Here is a 21,660-nt window from a genome sequence, read left to right as displayed (position 1 = left end):
GAAACAACTTTGTACAAACCCGTAACACTCTGCCTTCATCTAACCCAGCATCCAACCATCCTCATCTTGCTTATTTTGTGTTTTTCACATCAAGTGAATCCATCACCTCCACTACCTCCATGAGCTTCACCACTAACATCCCAGTCTAAGCCCTCATCACTCTTGATGGTATGATGCCAGCACACTGCTAACTGGTCAAGCCACATCTTGCTCCTTGTTTCTGGTCAGCTCTGTCTCCTGCACCAGCTCCCCACCCACTCAACCATTGATCCAAGCATCGACCACTCCCTGAACCACTGGTGTCTCAGCATATAACATACATCATGTCTTTCTGCTTTTGCTTCTCAACCTTATGGATTCATCTTTGTCTGATTCATGCCTGTAGCTCCCTTTATGACCTCTGTGGAAGAGATCTTGCCCACTGCCATGGTCACATTCTGTACCAGAGGCTAACTCATATCTCCTGCCTCTCAGAGACCTTGCTTCTTCATGTATTTTCTTTCTTTTGTATCTTTATCTCCCTGTAGTCAATTAAGAAAAAAACATGCTCAGGTTGCTGACTTGGGGAATATAAAACACACAAAACAGTCCTGGCTCCATAGTAGTTTCTAAATGTTGACTAATATATTTGTACAACCAAACTCTTGGAGTTGTCTTATTCTTGGAAAAGTTGCCTACATTTGACTTCCTCATCTCCACTCTGCTCTTTTTTTTTTCTCTCCAAATTATAAGAGAAAGTTTATTTGGAAAGTTACAGAGGTTGCACAAGTCAGCTGGGCTGCGTAGGCTCAGTAAACAAGTTACAAAAGCAAAAAGAAAAAGAAGGACACTTGGAGCTTAGGACAAAGAAAGGCAAAGGCAACACGCCTGGCAGAAGGAGTGGAAGGGAAAGATGTGGGCATGCTCCAGAGAGGGAAGCACCCACTCTACTCTTTATATTGCTTTAATTTTTAAACTTGCATACAGCAATATGCATATACCTTGAGAAGTTCATTCTGATGAATTTTTACATAGATATAAGCCTGAGTAACCACCACCCAGGTCAAACATGTACAATAGTTCCAGCAATTCAGGAGGCTTTGATGCTTCCTCCCAGAAAAGTATACGGTGTTTAGATTGTCCCCACAGATTCATAATGACTGTTCTCGAATTAATATAAATGGAAACCAACTGTGTATTCTGTCATGTCTGTCAGCCTTTTGATCATCAGTATGTCTGTGAGCTTCATTCTTGTGGTTGCTTATAGTTGAACTCTGTTCTTACTCAGTAATTGACAGTATCATTGTAAGTATGCCCTTTCTCCTGTGATTGTCATCTTAATTTTTTCCTATATCTGATATTACGCATATTTTTCTCAGTGCTTTTATAGATGCAAGGACTTATTTCTGTTGGGGAATGATTGGGTCTTACGGTAGGTCTATGTTCAACTTGCCAACAATTGCACAGTGGCTGCACCCTTCGTACTCCCGCCAGCCACGTGTGAGGGAGCCAGTGCCCCGCATCTTCTGCAGCACTCGGCATCTCCCCCGCACTCTTATTTTTGGGGCCTGGTGGTGAGGTGGCTCAGAACCACGGCACTGAAACCATTCTTGAGGAGGTTGCTGCTCTTATCATAACTGCAAGATGTAACAGCAATAATAATGACAATAGATAGTGGCCCACAATTTATTGAACATCACACTGTGCCTGACACTGTGTTGCATACTTTATAGATATTGTGAATTCTCATGGCAGCCAGTGAATTAGTCTCTCAGTCTTTCAGATCAGGCAAGTGATATTTGGAGTCAGTTAACAACTGTCAAGATGACTATGCTTGGTAGAGGCAGGAGTTGACTGCAGTGATGGTCTTCACTACCGCATTACACCAGTTTTCAATGTATCAGAAACTTGTATCAGGTGCACTTTTTTGCACCTGAGCTTTAGTAGCATTTAGTCCCAATGATTCCTCTTTTCCAATTCTGATTGCTAGGTTCTCTGCCTTTCATGCTGATCATTCTCTTAGTGTTAGCTTCACCTAGCATCTCGTGGTCCTTCTTCTTTTTACTGTAGTTAGTCTCCCAGAATGATCCACCTGTACTTAGTTCTTCCACTTCAACCCATACATGTTGTGTCCCATATTCAAACCATAATATAGACAGGCTAGTTAACAAATATTGATGGCTTTTTCAGTGCTTGCACTGCATTGAGCAATGTATGTGTCCTGTTTCACCTCGTTCTCACAGGGATCTATGAGGCAGGCTCTATTTGTAGCTCTGATTTTTAGATGAGGGAGCAGAATTTGTGGAAATTGAATGGCTTACTGAAGGGCACAAAACTAGCATGGTTGTTGCTGGGATTTGAGCTTCAGCTGGGTCTCCCTAGGTACCATAACATTAACCACAATACTCTGTTGGCTTCTAACATTTATAATTGACTAAAGATGTACAGAGTTATATTAATCATATATGTTGGTTTATAACACACTTTCATCATTTGTCAATGAGCTGTCATGTTTATTTTGAAACTTTTCCAGTCATTTATTTCCTCCAAATAACCCTATCATGAACACCATCAGCCTTGCAAGAACAGGAGCATTGCCAATATCCTACATCTGTCTCTACCTTTCTTCCCTTTCCCATCTTCTCCCTTCCCCACAAAGATAATCACTTTCTTAAACTTTGCTTTTATAATTTAATTATTTTATATGTAGCAGTGTTTTATATAATGAGTTGAATTTCTTTTATAGATAATGGTGATTAAACATTTTCTGTTTCTTGTATTGGTTTTGTTATTTTGTATCTTTCAAGCAATTTGTTTATTTCATGTAGTTGTCAATTCATTTCTAGGTTTAATTGTAGTATTAAACCTTTTTGTAAGCATGCTTAAACAGTATATTGTATAGTCTTTTTTTTAACTTTTGATAAATGGTATCATAATTGATTGCTATGGTTTGAACATGTTCCCCAAAATTCGTAGGTTGAAATCCTAACCTGTGAAGATGATGGTATTGAAGATTTGGGGAGGTGCTCAGTCATGAGGGTTCTACTGATTCCCCTCATGAAGGGGATCAGTATTTTATAAAACAGGCTCCAAAGAGATCCTTGGCCCTTTTTACCATGTGAGAACAGTGAAAAGGTGCCAGCAATGAACCACAAAGAAGGCCCTCTCCAGAACCTGACCATGTTGGTACCTTGATCTTAGACTTCCCAGCTTCCAGAATTGTGAGAAATAAATTTCTTTTGTTTATAAGTCACCTAGTCCATGGTTGTGTTGTTATAGCAGCCCAAACAGATGAAAATGTTAATGTAGTCTTCTGACACATACTTTTTTAAAATTCAGCATCCTGTTACTAAGAATCATGTGTGTCTTCTCAAAATATTATTCTATATTGCATAAATATATCACAATGTATATGTCCATTTTGGTGGACATTTACCTATTTCTATAATTATATCCAGAATATCTGACTTCACTAAACTGATCAATAATGATACTTTTTTCTATTTGTGTGGTCACCATCCTACCACTTTGGAGAATCATATATATATATAGTGTGTGTGTGTGTGTGTATGTGTAGTCATCACATGTAGTTCTTTTTATGACTGGAGTGACTGGATGATGGAAAACAGCTTTACAAGATGTTGCCCAGTGTTTTCTGAAGTGGTTTTACCAAATTGTTAAATTCACCAGCAATGAATGAGAGATTCCATAAACCAAATCCTGTTCCACACTTGATATTGTTGGGCTCTGCAATTTAATCCAATTGAATGGGTACAAAGTGGTTTCTCACTCTGGTGTTTATTTGCATTTACTTCATTACCATAAGGTTGAACACCTCATATGTTTTTGTTTTGGCCAATGTATACCTTCTGTAAAATATAAGTTCATGATTGATCTTTTGCCTATTTTTTTGTTAAGGATTTTGCACTTCCGTTTTAGATTTTTAAGAATATTTGTTCATTCCTTATATTAATGTTCTATTAACTCTATATACTTGCAAATGTATTCTCAGTCTTACTGTATCTTTTGTCCTTAATGTCTTTTAATGATTGGACCTTCTTAATAATGCTTTGTGACAATACATGAATTAATTTTTTAAAATATTTTTTGTTTTATCTTTGTTTTATCTTCACCCAAGGACATTTTTCATTGCTTCTAGATAGAGAGGAAGGGAGAGAGAGAAATAACAATGTGACAGAGGAACATTGATTGATTGTCTCCCTTATGTGCCTAGATCGAGATTGTATGCTCCTATACTGGGGATTGAACCCGCAACCTAGGTATGGTGCCTTGCCTGGGAATCAAACCCACAACCTTCAGGTTATAGGATGATGCTTCAACCAACTGGGCCACATCAGCCAGGGCTTTTTGTTTAATCTTTTAAAGTAACTTTTTATTTTTCAATTACAGTTGACATACAGTGTTATATTGGTTTCAGCTGTACAACCCTGTGATTAGATATTTATATAACTTATAAAGTGATTACCCCTATAAATCTAGTACCCATCTGACACCATATATAATTATTACACTGTATTATTACAATATTATTGACCATATTCCCTATGCTGTACTTTACATCCCAATGACTCTTCTATAAGTACCAATCTGTAATTTTTTTTAAGTTTTTATTTATTCATTTTTTTAGAGAGGGGAAGGGAGGGAGAAAGAGGGAGAGAAACATCAATATGTGGTTGCCTTTCACATGCCCTCCACTGGGGACCTGGCCCACAGCCTAGGCATTTGCCGTCACTAGGAACCGAACTGGTGACCCTTTGCTTCACAGTCCAGCACTCAATCCACTGAGCCACACCAGCCAGGCCAATTTGTAATTCTTATTCCCTTCACCTTTTTCACCCATCCCCCAACACCCATCCCATCTGGGAAGAGTCAAAATGTTCTCTGTATTTCTGAGTCTATTTCTGTTCTGCTATTCATTTATTTTGTTTTTTATATTCCACATATAAGTGAAATCACATGGCATTTGTCTTTCTCTGTCCAACTTATTTCTCTCAGCACAGTACCCTCTAGGTGCCCCCATTTAGTTGCAGATGGCAAGATTTCATTCTTTTTATGGTTGAGTCATATTCTATTGTATATATGTACTACACATTCTTTATCCATTCATCTATTGATGGACACTTAGGTTGCTTTTATATCTTGGCTATTGTAAATAATGCTGCAATGAACATATGGATGTATATGGGGGGCTCTGTCCAGAAAATAACCAGCCATGTACTATGAAAAACAGAAACATTTATTGAAAAAGATACAAGATACAAAAAACATCATACATGAGACAATGACACCCAGAGCAGGTTTCTTGGGACCTCACACAGTTCTTCCAGCATCTCTTCCACTGTTCAAAACACTCTGCAAAATCCTTTGTTGGAATTGCCATCAGCTGCCCTGTGGTATTTTTCAGATCGCTTCAATAGTCTAAAATCTCTTCCCTTTCAAAGATGATTTTAGTTTGGGAAAAGCCAGAAATTACAGGGCATCATATCTGGGCTTGTAGGGGTGCTGAGCCACATAGGTGATTCAATGTTTTGCCAAAAAACTGCATGAGATGTGATGCATGAGAGGAAGTGTTGTGATGAAGCTGCCAATCACCAGTTGCCCATAGCTGTGGACACAGTAGTTTTCAGGATCCGCAGATCAGCTTCTAATTCTCACACTGTCAGTCACCAATCTTTGTTGATTGCAGCCCATACACGTTCAACATCCTCAGGTGTTCTGCTTGTTGCAGACCTTCCAGAATGTGAATCATTTTCAACAGATTCTCAACCATCTTTGAAGTCTTTGTGCCACACTTTTATTTGCATTGCACTCATTGCATCATCCCTGAAAGTCTTCTGAATAGTTTCCATGGAGGAATGTACAAGTTTAATGCAAAATTTGATGCAGATTCATCACTGGACTCACTCAGTTATTTTGAATGTGACACAGTACACATGCTTATTCAACAGCATCTACCGCCCTCACTGACTAGAACAGCAAAGTCGTAATTGTTCATGCATGCACATTCCAGCCCACTCTACTTGGCTGCCAGGTTACACTGATGTCTTGCAAACCATTCTCATTATAGTAACAATGGCTGGACTTTTTCCTGACAGACCTGAAAGACCATATGTCTTTCTGACTCAGTTTTCATTGGGGGGGCGGGGGGGGGGGATTAATGCCCAGAAGTGGAATTTCTGGGTCCTTCTTTGTCTCTTGTTACAGCTTTTATTTTAAAGTCTATTTTGTCTGCTGTTAAGTATTGCTACTCTATCCTCTTTTTGTTTGTTTATATTTCCATGAAATATCTTTCAATCTGAAGTGAGTCTCTTGTGAGACAGCATATGTAAGGGTCTTGTTTTATTATCCATTCAGCCACTGTTATGTCTTTCGACTGGAGTATTTAATGTATTTGCATTTAAAGTAATTGGTGATACCAATTCAAAAGAACCTATACACCCCAATGTTCATGGCAATGTTCAAGTGCAATTTACAGTAGCTAAGTGCTGAAAATAGCCTAAGTGCCCATCAGTAAATGAGTGGATCAAAAAATTGGTACATTTACACGGTGGAATACTACACAGCAGAAAGAAAGGAACTCCTACCCTTTGGGACAGTGTGGATGGAACTAGAGAACATTATGCTAAGTGAAATAAGCCAGGCAGTGAAAGAAAAATTCCATATGATCTCACCTATAAGTGGAACCTAATCAGCAAAACATACGAGACAGCAAAATGAACCAGAGACATTGAAATGAACAAGCTGACAGTAGCCAGAGGGGGAGGGAGAGGGGTATGGCAGCAGAAGGACAGGGAGGGGTTATCAGGGAGCATGTGTGGGGGACCCATGGAAGATATGCAGGGGGAAGATTGGATGTGGGGAAGGAGGTTTGGGGGGGTGTAGTGCAGGAAGTATGGGGACAGCTATAATTGAACACTAAAAAAATTGGGGCAAAAAGTACACATTATACATGGCAAAGTACAGTACATTCCTCAGCCTCTCCTATAGATGGGGGGGCTGGTGGGGTGGCAAGCAATTGAATGTAAATGGCATTTGGGCTTCTGGAGGAGTTTTTTTTTTTTTACCTTCCCCTCCTTCCTGCTTCTTGCCTGGAATATAGATATGATGACTGGAGCTCCCGCAGCCACCTTATGACCTTGAAATGAAAAGTCACACACTAAATTTGACAAGGCAGGAAGATAGAGCAAGCTCACTTCCTAATGAGTGCATGGAATTCTGGCCATGTCCTGACTCCAGTCTTCCTTGAGGTGAGAGACTAAATCCTTACATATTTAAATCACTATAATCAAGTCTCTATTATCTGGCAGTCAGAAGATTTCTAATCATAATTTCTAGAACATAAAGTAAATGTTACAGACCTTGATGATGTGCTATATTATTATGTAAAACAAAAATTAGAAGAGGAAAAGTCCTAAGTGTAATTCAGTCCTTCCTGGCAGTCAGTCAATATTATTAAAACTAATGACAAGGGAAAAGGTATAACACCACCTCTTGATGTTTTTTTCTCTTATTCTCTTTTTTAAATTGTTGTTTTATTGCAGGTGTCCCAATTTTTCCCCCTTTGCCCTCCACCACCCAGCCCACCCTCTGCTCCCACAGTCACTTCCCACACTGTTGTCCATGTCTGTGGGTCATTCGTACATGTTCTTTGACTAGTCCCTTCCCCTCCTTCGGCCACTGTCCCCCTCCCGCCTTCCCTCTGGCCACTGTTTTTGTCAAATGTTTTTCCTCAACCTTAGAAAGGTCTCTTAGGAACTGATATTCCCTGTGGTAAATACATATTTTTTCAAAGCGTATAATTTCTTCAGTTTGACTTCATTTTCTCTTTATAATGTTAAATGCTAGTAAATGTAAAGTGAATAACTTTGATTAACAATATATATATTGTCCAAATTTCATTAAAAATTGTCTATATGTGTGCAGCGAGCTATCTAGAATGCCATTAACTTCATGTTATTGGTAGTTGTATTAGGATGGTGGAAACTGAGGTGGTTTTAGCTCTCAATTTTTCACTTTGAACCTGGGTTGCCTCAGGACATGGCCCTTCCATGACCTCAGAGAACAAGTATTTGCCTCGCCAACAGCCATAAGGAGCAAGGAAAACAGTCATATCTGGAGTTCCAGCCTTCTCAAGGCCCCTGTGTTTATCACAACCCTATAGCATTTTCACAAGCTATTGTGGCTTCCTCTCTGCTGCTGCTGGCCCCTCATCTTTTTTCTTCTTAAAGAAGGCTTTTTAGTTTGGTGGTGATGAACTTCTTTTACTTGTCTGGGAAGTTTTATCTGTCCTTTGATTCTAAATGATAGCTTTGCTGGGTAGAATACCCTTGGTTGTAGGTCCTTACTTTTTATGACTTTGGATGGATATTTCATGCCAATTCCTTCTGGCCTGCAATGTTTCTGTTGAGAAATCAGCTGACAGTCTTATGGGAGCTCCCTTATAGGTTAATAACTGCTTGTCTTTTGCTGCTTTTAATATTCTCTCTTTGTCTTTAACATTTAGCATTTTAATTATGATGTGTCTTGGTGTGGGCTTCTTTGGGTCCATCTTATTTGGGAGTTTCTGTGCATCCCAAATGTCTATTTCCTTCACCAGGGTATGGATGGTTTCTGTCATTATATTTTTCAAATAGTTTCAATACCTTCCTCTCTCACTTCTACTTGCAGCACCCCCATGATTCAAATGTGGTATGCTTGAAGTTCTCCCAGAGGCTCCTTAAACCAACCTTTTTTTTAAATCTTTTATCTTTTTGGTGTTCTGATTGGGTGTTTTATGCTTCCTTATCTTCCAGGTTGCTGATTTGATCCTCTGCTTTATCTACTCTACTGTTGAATTACTGGAATTTATTATTCATTTTAGTCATTGTATTCTTTATTTCTGCATTTTAAAATCTTTGTATTCTATCTCCTTGTTGAAGTTCTTCCTAAGGTTCTCTAACCCTTCTCTAAGTTCGTTGAGCATCCTTATAATGAGTGTTTTGAACTCTGCATCTGATAGATTGCTTGTCTCCATTTTCTTTAGTTATTTTTCTAGAGTCTTGTTCTATTTCATTTGGGACATGTTCTTACTGTCCTCATTTTAGCAGCCTCCCTGTGTTTGTTTCTATGTATTAGGTAGAGCTGCTACATCTCCCAGCCTTATGTAGTAAGTGTTCTATAGGACCCAGAGCCCAGCCTCCCCCGTTCCCTGAGCTGGGTACCTCCATGTGGGTGTGTGCATCCACCTGTTGTAGTTGAGCCTTGATTGTTGTTGGCACCCTAGTGGAGGTATTTACCCCCAGGCCAGTCAGCTGTGAGGACTGATCTGGACTTCAGGGGAGGATCTGCTGTGCAGGCCTTGACCTTATGGAGCAGGATCACTTCCACAGATCTCTGGTGCCCACTGATTCTGCCCCTTGAGTTTATTGTTCATGGGGGTGGTTGGGTGGTGTTTTGGTGTGGCTGAAGCTATCCACTGGGTGGACCAGCTTTGGGCCTCCTGAGAGGTACAAGCCAAGGTAAGCCACTGCATGTGTTCTGCCCAGGGCCACTTGGCATGAGCTACAGTGTGATCTGCAGATGGCTGCTACTCGTGCTAGGCTCGCAGGTGCCTAGGAGAGGCCCCACTTCAGACCAAGGTCAGCTACTTCTTGTGTCTGTCCTGGGATCCCTCAGAAAGGTGTAGGGGGCACACTGAGGCTAGATGCTTCTTGTTCAACAGATTTTAGGAAAGTCCAAAATATGAGCTAAGACAAGCCATTTTTATGGAAAAGCCATTGGAAACAGCTTGGGTGGGCCTATAAATTGGGTGAGGTGGAGGTCTTAGAGCATCCTCAGGGCGGGGCAGTATAAGCCAGGTTGATAGAGACTCAGATATGGGGCCTGCCTGTGGGCTCTTTGGGGGTGAGGGGATCAGCAAAGGAGCAATGGCCACTGTCAGCATTTCTGTCTGAGAGAAAGCTGCCCTTTCAGCTCCTACCTTAATGCGAGACAATTCACTTCCTCCCAGTATGTCCTTGTCACCTCTGAGCTGCTTCCCCAGCACTGGAACTCAAGAAGTATATCAGCATAAGTCCATGTCCAGGCCCTTTAAGAGGAACACCTGGGACTCCAGAAGCCCTCCATCTCACTCAGCCACACTCCCTGCATGTTTTCACAGCTAGAAGCTATGGGGACTTATCTTCCCAGCACTGGAACTCTGGGCTGGGTAGCCTGGTATGGGGTGGACACCTCACTCTTCAGGGCAAACCTCCAAAGCTGTGATGTGTCTCCCAGTTTTTAAGTACTACACATGGGTGTGGAACTAGCCCGTTCCCCATCTCTGTCCCTCCTACCAGTCTCTGTGGCTTCCTTTTATATCCTTAGTTATAGGACATCTGTTCAGCTAGATTTCAGGTGGTTCTGAATGATGGTGGTTGTGTAGTTTAGTTGTAATTCTGATGCGGTTGTGGGAGGAGGTGAGTACTGTGTTTACTTATGTATTTTTCAGACTATAAGATGCACTGCTTCCCCCTGTCCACCCATTAAAATTTGGGAAGAATAATGGTGGTTAATGCTGCTGTTGAGTTCTGTTTATATTTACACTGGTGAAATATTATGTTATTTGTGTTATTAAATATTTTACCCCATTTTTTGCTTCAAAATTTTTTTTCCTGTTTTCCTCCTCTAAAACCTAGGTACATCTCATGGTCTGAGAAATTTGGTATCTGCAATCTTGACCAGAAGCTCCATAAACTAATCTTATTTAGTTGTTCAGCTTTGTCATTGTCATTATGCAATACAGTAGCCACTTCATATTTTCTCCTGCTTATATTGTTTCAGATGGATCGTGATTGATATAAGAGATTTTATCCCAAATCACAAGTTTCCTTAATACTGGCATTGGGAGAATTGTTTTCTTGATTAAACTATTTTTACAGGTGTGCTTGTGATACCACATATAACTTATTGTGTAGCTTTCAAAGGAACTTTTCAAAGTTTGTTTTTAAGTAAATGTTTTATTTTAGAATCATTTGAGGTTTACAGAAAAGTTTTATAAGTAGTACGGAGAGTTCTCATATACTCTTTCTTCACCGATTACTCCTTATGTTAACATTGTTTATAACCATTCTAAACATGTCAGGTTCAGCTTATTAACTGACCTCCAGACTGTATTTGGATTTCACCAGTTTTTCTAACAATGTCCTTTATCTTTTCCTATGTTCAATCTGGGGTAACATACTACATTTGGGTATGTTCCCTTAGTTTCTTTTGACCTGCTATGGTTTCTCAGTCTTGCCTTAGTTCTCCTGCCATTGGCAATTTTGAAGAAAGCTAGTTAGGCATCTTGTAGAATGCCCTTCATTATGGTTTCTGTCTGCTTCAGTCATGTTCAGACCAGGGTGGTATGTTTGAGAAGACTACCCCAGAGGCGAGGCATCCTCTCATCGTCTCATATGAGGGATACATACATCCACACGACATCATTGGGAATGGTGACCTTAATCACTTCATTAAGGTCGTGTCTACCAGGGTGTTTTTTCCCCTTTAAAGTTATTATTTTCTCCTGTGTACTCTTGTCTTTGGAAGTGAATCCCTAAGTCCAATCCATATTCAAGGGGAGGAAAAACACCTACATATATTATTTGGGATCCTTTATTAAGATAAGTTGTCCCGTCTCCTACATTAATTTATTTATATCAGTGTAGACTCATTTATATTTGTTTTATAGTTTGAGTTTTAATCCAGTATTGCATTTATTTGTGTTTTTTTGCACAAACTGTTACAGGTTTGGACCTTGGAAGTGCTTTGAGGGTGTCTCCTGTGTCCCTTTGATATGTCCCTATTTTTTCTGGCCCTGTGAGTGGCTCCTGATTTCTCTGTGTTCTCTGTCTCTGCCATGCAATCAGCTGTCTCCAAAGATCCCTGCTTCCCTTTCCCGAACACTATCAAATAATAGCACTTAGAAACCAAGGTCTAGGCACTAGGTGGGTTTGTGGCTACAGTGTTGCTTCTGTACCCTCTCAGAACAGAACTAAGAAATACTGGTGTGAATAGTATAATTATTTCTCAACTGTAATCTCATTGTTGGACATGTTTCATTCTAGCCTTCCCTCTTTGCTTATGTGTAACTTTTTTCTGTGACCATGAAAACCTGGCTTCCATTGTCTACTGTCTATTGACTTCTTTATTCAGTTCCATTACACATGTAAAGTAGGTTTTCTGGGAAGCAAATTTACCAACTAGAGTACCGTGTTTATGTACACATATTTTGGATCTGTGCTTGGGAATCTGAGCAAGCAGAGAGGCGACATAAGTTAACATGCATTTTTCTACTATGTGGGTGGTGGTGGGCACCCCTAATTCCCCCTTGTTCAAAGGTCAGCTGTAGTTATTTTTGTCTTCAGCCTTATAGTGAACAGTCAAAACACCATTTTTCAAACCTACTTTGGTCAGCTTGTTTTCCCACCTCCTTCAGTGAGGTCATGCTGCACATGTTTGTGATTCACTTCAGCTCATTCGTCACAATTTGCATTCCACTCTGGAAGCCCCTGACTACCAGTGTCTGCTGTTGTTTTTAATGTGCGCACATTAATATTCACCCAGTGTGATGCACAAGTCTTTGGGTTTTGACAAATACTTAGAGGTGTGTACCCTCTACCCTAGTATAATAAATACAATACAGTTCCTTTACCTACAAATGCCCCTTGGCATCTCCTGTATAGTCAGCCACTCTCCCCTTCCCCATTCACAGGCATCTGCTCTGTTTTCTGTCTCTATGCATAGTTTTACTCTTTTCAGAATGCTACATGAATGGAATTTGTACCACTTTTTGAGTCTGGCTTTCTTCACTTGCAAAATGCATTTAATATTCATCCACATTTATTACCTAATAGTGTCACAATGTGAGGATGTAACCAAAAATACTGGTTGAGCAGCATGCTGCAAGGAAAGCCAAACTTGTGAGACAGGTGCTGGTACAAAAGAAAGAGGTTTGTTCAGGTGCTGTACCTGGGAGAATGGTGGACCCCCATCTCAAAGATCAACTCCCCTTCCTGCTCCAGCCTCTGGTTCTTATAGGGATAGGAAAGGGTGAGCTTTTTTCCATCCAAATATCTTGCCAGCTTTTGGTACACTAGGTTTCTGTCCTTTCAGCTTTCTAGCTTTCAGAGTGCTCAGATCCTATCCATTTATCTTTGGAGCTTTTGGTGCTCTTGGTGTAAGAACCTCCCCCTGTGCCATCTTGGCCAGTGGAGGAGACTCCCCAGTGCTGCTGGACTCCATGGTAGTGCAGGTGGGCTTCAGGACCTGCCATTAGGAAGCCTGGAGATGCCACAGCCCTCAGCCCCTCTGCCAGCACTGGACAGGGCACCAGCACATCGGGGGAAGCCAATTGGAGTCCACCAGGGCACCCTTGGATCCTGGCATTCTGGGTCCACTGTGCAGCCTCTGCTCACCTGCCCCTCTGAAGTCACCAGCTAGGCCCGCACTCCAACTGACGCTGGGTGCAGCAACACAGGTGTACCAATTTGTTTATTCATTCACCATCCTGGCTGCTTCCAGTGCTTGGCTATTTGAATAAACCTGTTGTAATAATTCACATACAGGTTTTGGGGTGAACATAAGGTTTCAGTTCATTTGGGAACACATTTAGGAGTTGGCTTGCTTGGCTGTATGGTATTTCTTGAACTTTTTAGGAATTTGACAAATTGCCATCTATAGTGGCTACAGCATTTGGCATTCCCACCAGTGATGAGTGAGAATTCCTCATGATCTTTGCCTTCACCAGCATTTGTTGTTATGAAGTTTGGTTTTGTTTTGGATTTTAGCCATTTCTAACCTATGTAGAGATAACTCATTGTGGTTCCAATGTTTTTCTCTAATGACAAGTGACTGTCATTAGATCATCTAATGTCTAATGACATATGCTCATTTTCCATTTGTATATTCACTTTTGTGAATTGTCTGTTCACATCTTCTGTTCATTTTATTGTTGTTGTTTATTGTTTTCTTATATTTGAGTTTTAAGGATTCTTTAGATATGAGTCCTTTTTTAATATGCAATTTGCAAATATTTTCTCTCCACTTGCAGCTTGCATTTTCATTCTTTTAATAGTATCTTTCACAGAGCAAACATTTCTAATTTTGGTAAGTCCAATTTAACAATATTTTGTTCAACAATTATGTGTTTCTTTTCTTATCAAAAAATTCATTGCCAAACACTAGATCTTGCAGATTTTTCTACTTTGTATTTTTCTAGAAGTTTTATATTTTTATGTTTACATTTAAATATATGATCAATTTTCCATTTTTTTCTGTAAGATATGAGGTGTGCATCAAGGTATATTTTTTGACCCTTTATAAACATACAGAGACATTTATTGAAGAAAAGACTGTTCTTTCTCTGTTGAATTAACTATGCATCTTTCAAAAAAGAGTTTATTATATTTGAAGGTAGCTATTTCTAGGCTCTCTTCTGTTCCAGTGATCTGCATGTCTATATACTTTTGCCATCACCATAGTTTTGATTACTATAACTTCATAGCATGTTTCAAATTGGGTAAGGTGTATCCTCTGACTGTTCTTTTTTTTGAATTACCTTGTTAATTTGATATCCTTTGCCTTTTCACATAAATTTTACAATTTCCTTTTCAATATCTTCCAAAAGAACTTGATGGATTTTTTTAATTGGGATTGTGTTTAATCTAAAAATTAAATTAGAGTTAACATCTTAACAGTATTGAGTATTCCAATTCATGATCATAGAATATCTTTTCATTTACTTAGCTTTGCTGATTTTTTCACCAATGTTTTGTAATTTTTAGCATAAAAATTCTGTACATATTAATGTTTAATCCATTCTATCCTGTAGTTTTTTTAGAGTGTTTTTCTTTGTATTTAAGGTTTTTATTTTGAGAGAGAGAGAGAGGAAGGGAGGAAAATATTGATATCCAGAGAAACATCCATCGGTTGCCTCTCACAAGCCCCCGATCGAGGACCTGCCCTGCAACCCAGGCCTGTGCCCTGCCCGGGAATCGCACCTTTCAGTTCGCAGCGTGACTCCCAACCTACTAGCTACACCAGTTAGGGCGAGAGTCCATTTTTAAATCATGAATGGCTGTTAAATTTTATTTATTGATTTTTCTCTCTGGTGATGTAATCATACAGTTTTCTTTTTTAATCTTTTAACCGACTCAGTTACACTGGCTTATTTTTAAATGTTGAACCAGCCTTTTATTCCTGCACTGACTTTCTGGTTTTTTGTGATGTATTATATTGAATATTTTGGATTCAGTTTGTTAATATGTCATCCTATATTTTGTGTGTGTGTGATCTTGAGATATTAGCCTGTAGTTTTAATAATAATCTGTTTTTAGTTTTAGTGTTAAGTCATGATGACCTCATCAAATGAGACAGAGAGTATTCCATCCTCTTCTGTTTTCTGGAAGACATTATATGGAGTTGGTATTTGATATTTTGTATTATTTCTTCCATAAGTGTTTTGTAGAATTTAGCAGTAAATCATCTGGTCATACATTTTTGTCCCTTTTCTCTTCCACATAATATCTAGAGTAATCTTTTTGAGTTTTATGAGAAACCTTATTGTGAATTTATCTAGAGTTTATTTAATTAATATATCCATTGAGGAAGAATGAACACCTTTATATTGTTAACATTTCTGTTTTCATAATGTCTCCAAGTATGTATTTATAATTTTCACTATCCAGATTGTATCTGTTTTGTGTCTTTTTACTTGGCTGTTCTTCTGGTGCAGCAGACTTCATGTGTCCACTCAGACTGTGCTCACGCCTGGCCTATAAACCTTCCCGGGAATAGCAGTGACTGTGCCCACTGGCACCCAGGTCGGAATCCTGGGAATCTGCTGCGCTCTGCCTCAGTCTGCCTCTGCCTCCATGTCTCCAACATCCTCTCATGTCCTGAGGTTCTATAGGCGTCCAGGCTTCACTCAGATCTGACTGTGCATTCTGTCTCCTTTGCCTACAGCACCCCCTTCCACTTCCTCTGTCAGGTTGTTTTTACCTCTCTATTGGGAAACAACTCATGGCAACACCTGGGAAACCTCTTGTGATCTGTTTCACTCTCCCATCTGGACTGGAATTGGTGCATCCTACTCGTGCTTCCCAAACACCATGATGAGACGTTTTCTCTTAGAGCCAACATACTGCATGTGATGTCAGCATGACACTGTCTGCTCTCCTTGATTCTGGAATGGAAGGAGGGTTCTCCCACCAGATCCTCTGTTCTCTGCCCAAGCACCCACTCTTGAGTTTCTCTTTTTAAATGTGCAGAGCCCAAGGAACAGAAAGGAACAAATTGTAAAGCTGGGTTTCAGAGATGTGAAAACATAACAGACTCAGAGGCATTGTTGTCATCATTTTTCATTTAATAAAAATGGTAATTTTGTTTTTTCTATGTTGACATCACTAATAGGATGCTCTTGTGTAATTGATTCTTTTCAGGAGCCAGAGCCAAGTCAGAGACAACAGAACCGACATTTTCTCAGCTGCTCTCGTCTGAGGGACACTCACTTCGGGTCTGGCTGAGGCAGGGATCTTCGAGGGACTCCAGGACTGCAAAACTGAGTGCTCAGGAAGGGCTATCAGAAATGCAGGAAGGAATCTTAAGGCCAGTGACAGAGACCAACAAGGAGACAGGCCCTGGGAAGATGAACCCTAAATGCGATGAGTTGCGGACAGGTAACAGTCCACACTCAAGAGTTTTACAGGAGTGAGTCTCTCCAGTAGGTGTTCTCCATGAAAGTGACACACACAGACTAGTTAAAGACCCCAGTAATCAAGTGGGGAAGAGCCATGATGCATATAGTGAATGCAGGAATATCAGGAATTGGGATCTTGTACATGACTGTGTTCATGCTAAAGCAAAGCCCTATGAGTGCATAAAGTGTAGGAAGACCTTTAGCTTAACATCAGACCTCATGCAGCACCAGCAGGTCCACACTGGAGTACAACCTTTTGAATGCAAAGAATGTGGGACAACCTTTTGCAACAGTTCTGCTCTCAGGCGACACGTGAAGAATCACACTGAAGAGAAACCTTATGAGTGCAATAAATGTGGAAAGGCCTTCACCACACAGTCGAACTTAATTAAGCATCGGAAGACCCACACTGGAGAAAAGCCCTTTGTGTGCAAAGACTGTGGGAAAGCCTTTTGCTACAGGTTTAATTTGAGTCAACACATGCAGATTCACACTGGAGTGAGGCCCTATGAGTACAGTGAATGTGGGAAAGCTTTTTGTCGCAAGTCACACCTCACAGAGCACCGGCGAATTCACACAGGAGAGAAGCCCTATGAATGCAGTAAATGTGGAAAGTCTTTCTCCTACCACTCTGGTTTTTTCCAACATAGGTGGATCCATACTGGTGAGAAACCTTTTAAGTGCAAAGAATGTGGGAAAACCTTTTGCTCCAAGTTTAATTTGCATCAACACATGAAGGTTCACCTTGGAGGGAAGCCCCATTCATGAAACAAATGTGGAAGGGCCTTCAATCAGCACTCATTTTGTACGCATCACTTGACCTGCACTGGATTAAAACCCTTTAAATGCAAAGCCTGTGGGAAAGCCTTTAGCTGCTACTCTAATTTCAGTCGGCATGTAAAGATTCACTGGAGAGAAGACCTGTGAGTTCATCAAATGTGGGGAAACTTTCAGGCACAACTCATACCTCCAACACCAGCAGATTCACAAGATAAGCCAGTAAATGTGGACTTGTTTTCGCTTAATACTTATCTTTATCCATTATAATAGGATCCTTACCTATTGGAAACAAATTTTTACTACTTCATGAAACAAATGAAATGTTCCTCCTTTCTTCTCCTCATGGTTAAATCCTCTCATTCACCTCTCCCCTGCACCCCCAAGGCCTATTTTCTCCAAGGCTGCTGGCTCCTTACAGGGCTGAGAGGTGCCTCCTGCTTAGTGTGGAGCTCTGGCACCCAGTCTCTGGAAGTTTAACGCTTGGTGTCAAATCCCAGCACTGGAGGCTAGGAGCTGTGTGGCCCTGTGCACGTTACTAAACCTTTCTCCACTTCAGTTTGCTCATGGGTAAAATGGATGATTTAGTAATATATTACCACTTCACAGGCTGCTATGAGAACAAACGGTTTTGTGTACTCCCTGAGTGTGTATGGGTTGACAGTTATCCCTGCTGATGTTGCTATTTATTGGGACTGTTACTGTCATCATCACTGTCATGCCTGGATTCAAGACCCTTAGGAGCAATTTTGTGAAGCTTTGTGGTTAAACAGCACAGATACCAGAGGCAGTCACACCTGGATCCCAGCTCAGATTAGGTGTTACCATTTTTGTCCATTTCAGCAAATTTGGTTATTTCCTTGACCTTCTTTATTGTCATCTATTAATGATGACAATAGTCATTAGGATGCCATTAGGAACACCTAGAATGAGTTATTTCCTTCCGTTTTACTTACAACATAAAAAGACTGTGAGGCTTACACACAGTGACATCAGGAAGGTGGTAGAATAGGAGGTTCCAGCCATTGTTCTCACAGAAGCTTCAGTTTTACAGTGATCCACACTCAGTAAATGCCTTCTTGCAAAGTTCTGGTGTCTGGCTGAGAGATTTTACCACTCAGGTGGCGCATAGAAATGAGAAAAGATTCATTCAAAAGGAGAGGATCAACAGTTTCAGTTTACCTGCACCACCTTTACCTCAAACCCATTTAGCTGAGCACTGAGAGAGATTCTCTCCACTCAGGAGCTCTCTGATGGGGAAGAGTAGAATAAGTGTTTGACTTTTTTGTGGATCCAGGGTCCAGTCATATTTCAGCCGGCCTGGGTTCCAGCAGTTTCCAGGACTACTCCAGCCCTCATTCACTTACCATCCTGGTGGCCTGCACCCACAGACACAGGCTTATTCCTTTCCCAGTGGATCCCAGTGGACCCCGGGGCCAAGGTACACCCCTCAGACTCAGGTTCCAGGCCTACCTACCCAGACTGGGCCACAGCCCCGGCCTTTGAGCCCCATCCCACAGACCAGGTTCCAGGCCAGCTCCTGTAGACTGGGGCTTCAGGCTACCACATAAGCTATAGGTCTGCCCTGGTGGTTCCTGGTGCCAGACCACCCCCAGAATCCCAGGTTTCAGGCTCACATCTGTGGGCCCATGTTCCAGGCCCACCTCATATGATCCAGGTGCCAGGTCAGCCCCTGTGGACCCAGGCTCCAGACCTATCCCAATAAATAGGTTATATGGCTGGGTCCTTGACTGGTGCCAGGACCTATGGGTGAGTAGGCAGGTGTCAAGCCATCTCCTACAAACCTTAGTATCAGGCCAGTTCACCCATTGACCCTCATACTAGGCTTCCCCAAGGAACCTTCCAGTCGCCTGTCCTAGAATATCTGCCCAGGCTGATTGGTGAAGAGAGGCTTGAGTGGGAAGACACCAATGCAAGGCCACAGGGATTACAAAGAATCAAGAGGACAGTGCCACCAAAGAAAGCAAGCATCAGTAACTGGTCCTAATGGTATGGAGATCTACAAATAGACTGAAAATAGTTCAAAATAATTATCTTAAGGAAGCTCAGTGAGTTACAAGATAGCACAGAAAGTCAACTAAGCAAAATCAGGATAACAATATGTGAACAAATCAAGACATTCAGCAACAGAACAGGAATTATTTAAAAGGAACCAAATAATTAGGGCTAAAGAATACAATGACTGGCCTGGAAAAGTCCATACAGGGCTTCAAAACCAAACTTGATCATGCAGAGGGAAGAATTAGCAAGTTCAAAAACAGTTCTAAAAATACACAAAAACCAAAGGAGGGAAGAGAGTGAAAAATGTCTACTGGACTAATGGGGCACTGTAGCATATGCCCTGGTTTGGGAGGGAACTCGGGGGAGGAATGGCAGTTTGTGTTACTGTAATGCAAGTGCCAGACATGGCTTTGATTGCTGAGGCATCTGTTCGGAAGGGGATCGATCCACTTCAAAGAGCTATCTCAAATATACACATTGCCAGCCACACAACTAGGTAAAGAGCCACACCACCTTCCTGCACTGAGGATTTTCTGCTTTAGAGGTCTTGGTTGATTTTAATAACTGACCATTGGAGCTACCTGTTTGTTGTGTCTTCTGGCACTTTAAATTTCTGCTGTTATATTTTAAATTCAATAAAAAATGAGCCTGTAAGGAGATGAGGGTTGGTGGGCTGGGTGAAAAAGGTAAAGGGGTTAAGAAGTACAAATGGTTAGTTACAAAATAGTCATCAGTGTAAATTTTAGCATAGGGAATATAGTCAGTAATATCACAATAATTACATATGGGGCCATGTGGGTACTTGAAATATTGGGGAGACCATTTGTAAAGTATAGGATTGTCTAACCACTGTCCTGTACATCTGAAACTAACAAAAAAGTGGATATAAACTGTAATTGAAAAAAATTTAAAAATATTTCAACTAATCTGTGGGCTGAGAGCCAAACATAAAACTTAACTTCAAAAAGAATATGGAAAACTAAAAATGCACTTAAGGATCTTGATGGTTAGGATATCATTGACATTTTATTTATATGTTAAGTTACATTTCCACTAATAACAAAAATAATGTGTGCAGTGCTTTGTAAGTATGACTTTGTAGGGATGACTCTTTTTCCAGCATTTGCTACAATTTGTGTCTTAAAGGTGGTTTTAAAAAAAAGAATGAGGCTGTGAAACCCTAGGCCCTCATTCTCAATTCCAAAAAAAGCAGAACCCCGAGGCCTGTGAGCTCCGTCTCCACCTGTGAACTTGCTGTGTGGCCCCAGGTGTACTGTGTAATTTCTAGGTCTTGTAAGTGATAACCATGTATTTCAGAGTTTCCTGATGGTTATTGCTAAAGGGTTTCTTGAGATCGTAATAAGAAACACAGGGACTGGTCCAGCCACAACACTACTTACCGATAGGCTGAGGCCAGTACAAAACAGACACCATCAAGCAAGCCAATATACAGTCAGTCCTCTATATTCATGGAGTTTGCCACATTGGATTCAACCAGCCATGGATCAGAAATACTAGGGAAAGTGACATTGTTGCTGACATGTACTATGTAGTTCAGTACAATGGTTGCATCTGTACTGAACATGCACAATTTCATCTTGTCATTCCTTAACACAGTGCAACAACTATTTACACAGCATTTGCACTGTTCTAGGTATTATAAGTAATTGAGAGATGGTTTAAAGTATCAGGAGAATGTGCTTAGGTGATATGCAAATACTAGCCATTTTGTGTAAAGGACTTGAGCATCCACGGATTTTGGTATCTGCAAAGGGTCCTGGAACCATCCCTGCAGATACCAAGCGATTACCATACACATTATGAAAGTTAAAGAAGGGCGGAAAGGCTATTAAAAAATGGCTGAAAACTTTCCAAATCTGATGAGAGAAAAGAACATCCAAATTCATGAAACCCAAAATATACAGATGAATTGAACCTGAAAGGCATATACCTAGACACATTTTAATAAGTTGTCAAGATTCAAAGAGGATTTTGAAAGCAGTAAGAGAAAATCAACAGGTAAAGACATATATAGACAAATAGAGAATAAAATAAAACTAAGGGTGATTTCATGTACCATTTTAACCCTAGTATAAAAATTAAAAGGTAAAAGTTAGGAATAATTGTTACCACAAAATATGTTGATAGGTACAAAATAGAAACAA

The 21,660-nt window shown here is 40.5% G+C and overlaps 1 protein-coding gene across 1 annotated transcript in view; it reads left to right on the top strand.

The window, feature by feature from the left end:
- The window catches only part of LOC123823721 (zinc finger protein 70-like), a 28,509-nt gene extending 8,176 nt beyond the window's left edge, over positions 1–20,333 (top strand). The window contains exon 2 of the mRNA XM_045846675.1: positions 16,440–20,333. Within this exon, the coding sequence (XP_045702631.1) occupies positions 16,916–17,464 (549 nt within the window). The 5' untranslated portion in view covers positions 16,440–16,915 and the 3' untranslated portion in view covers positions 17,465–20,333. The remainder of the gene's footprint in view (positions 1–16,439) is intronic.
- Positions 20,334–21,660: the final 1,327 nt, after the last annotated feature.

This window comes from Phyllostomus hastatus, unplaced genomic scaffold (genome assembly GCF_019186645.2).
Source record: "Phyllostomus hastatus isolate PE091 unplaced genomic scaffold, TTU_PhHast_1.1 phas_contig_5, whole genome shotgun sequence".
Lineage (NCBI taxonomy): Eukaryota > Metazoa > Chordata > Mammalia > Chiroptera > Phyllostomidae > Phyllostomus > Phyllostomus hastatus.
Note: the sequence above shows the minus strand (reverse complement) of the source record. Positions and strands in the feature narration are given on the sequence as shown.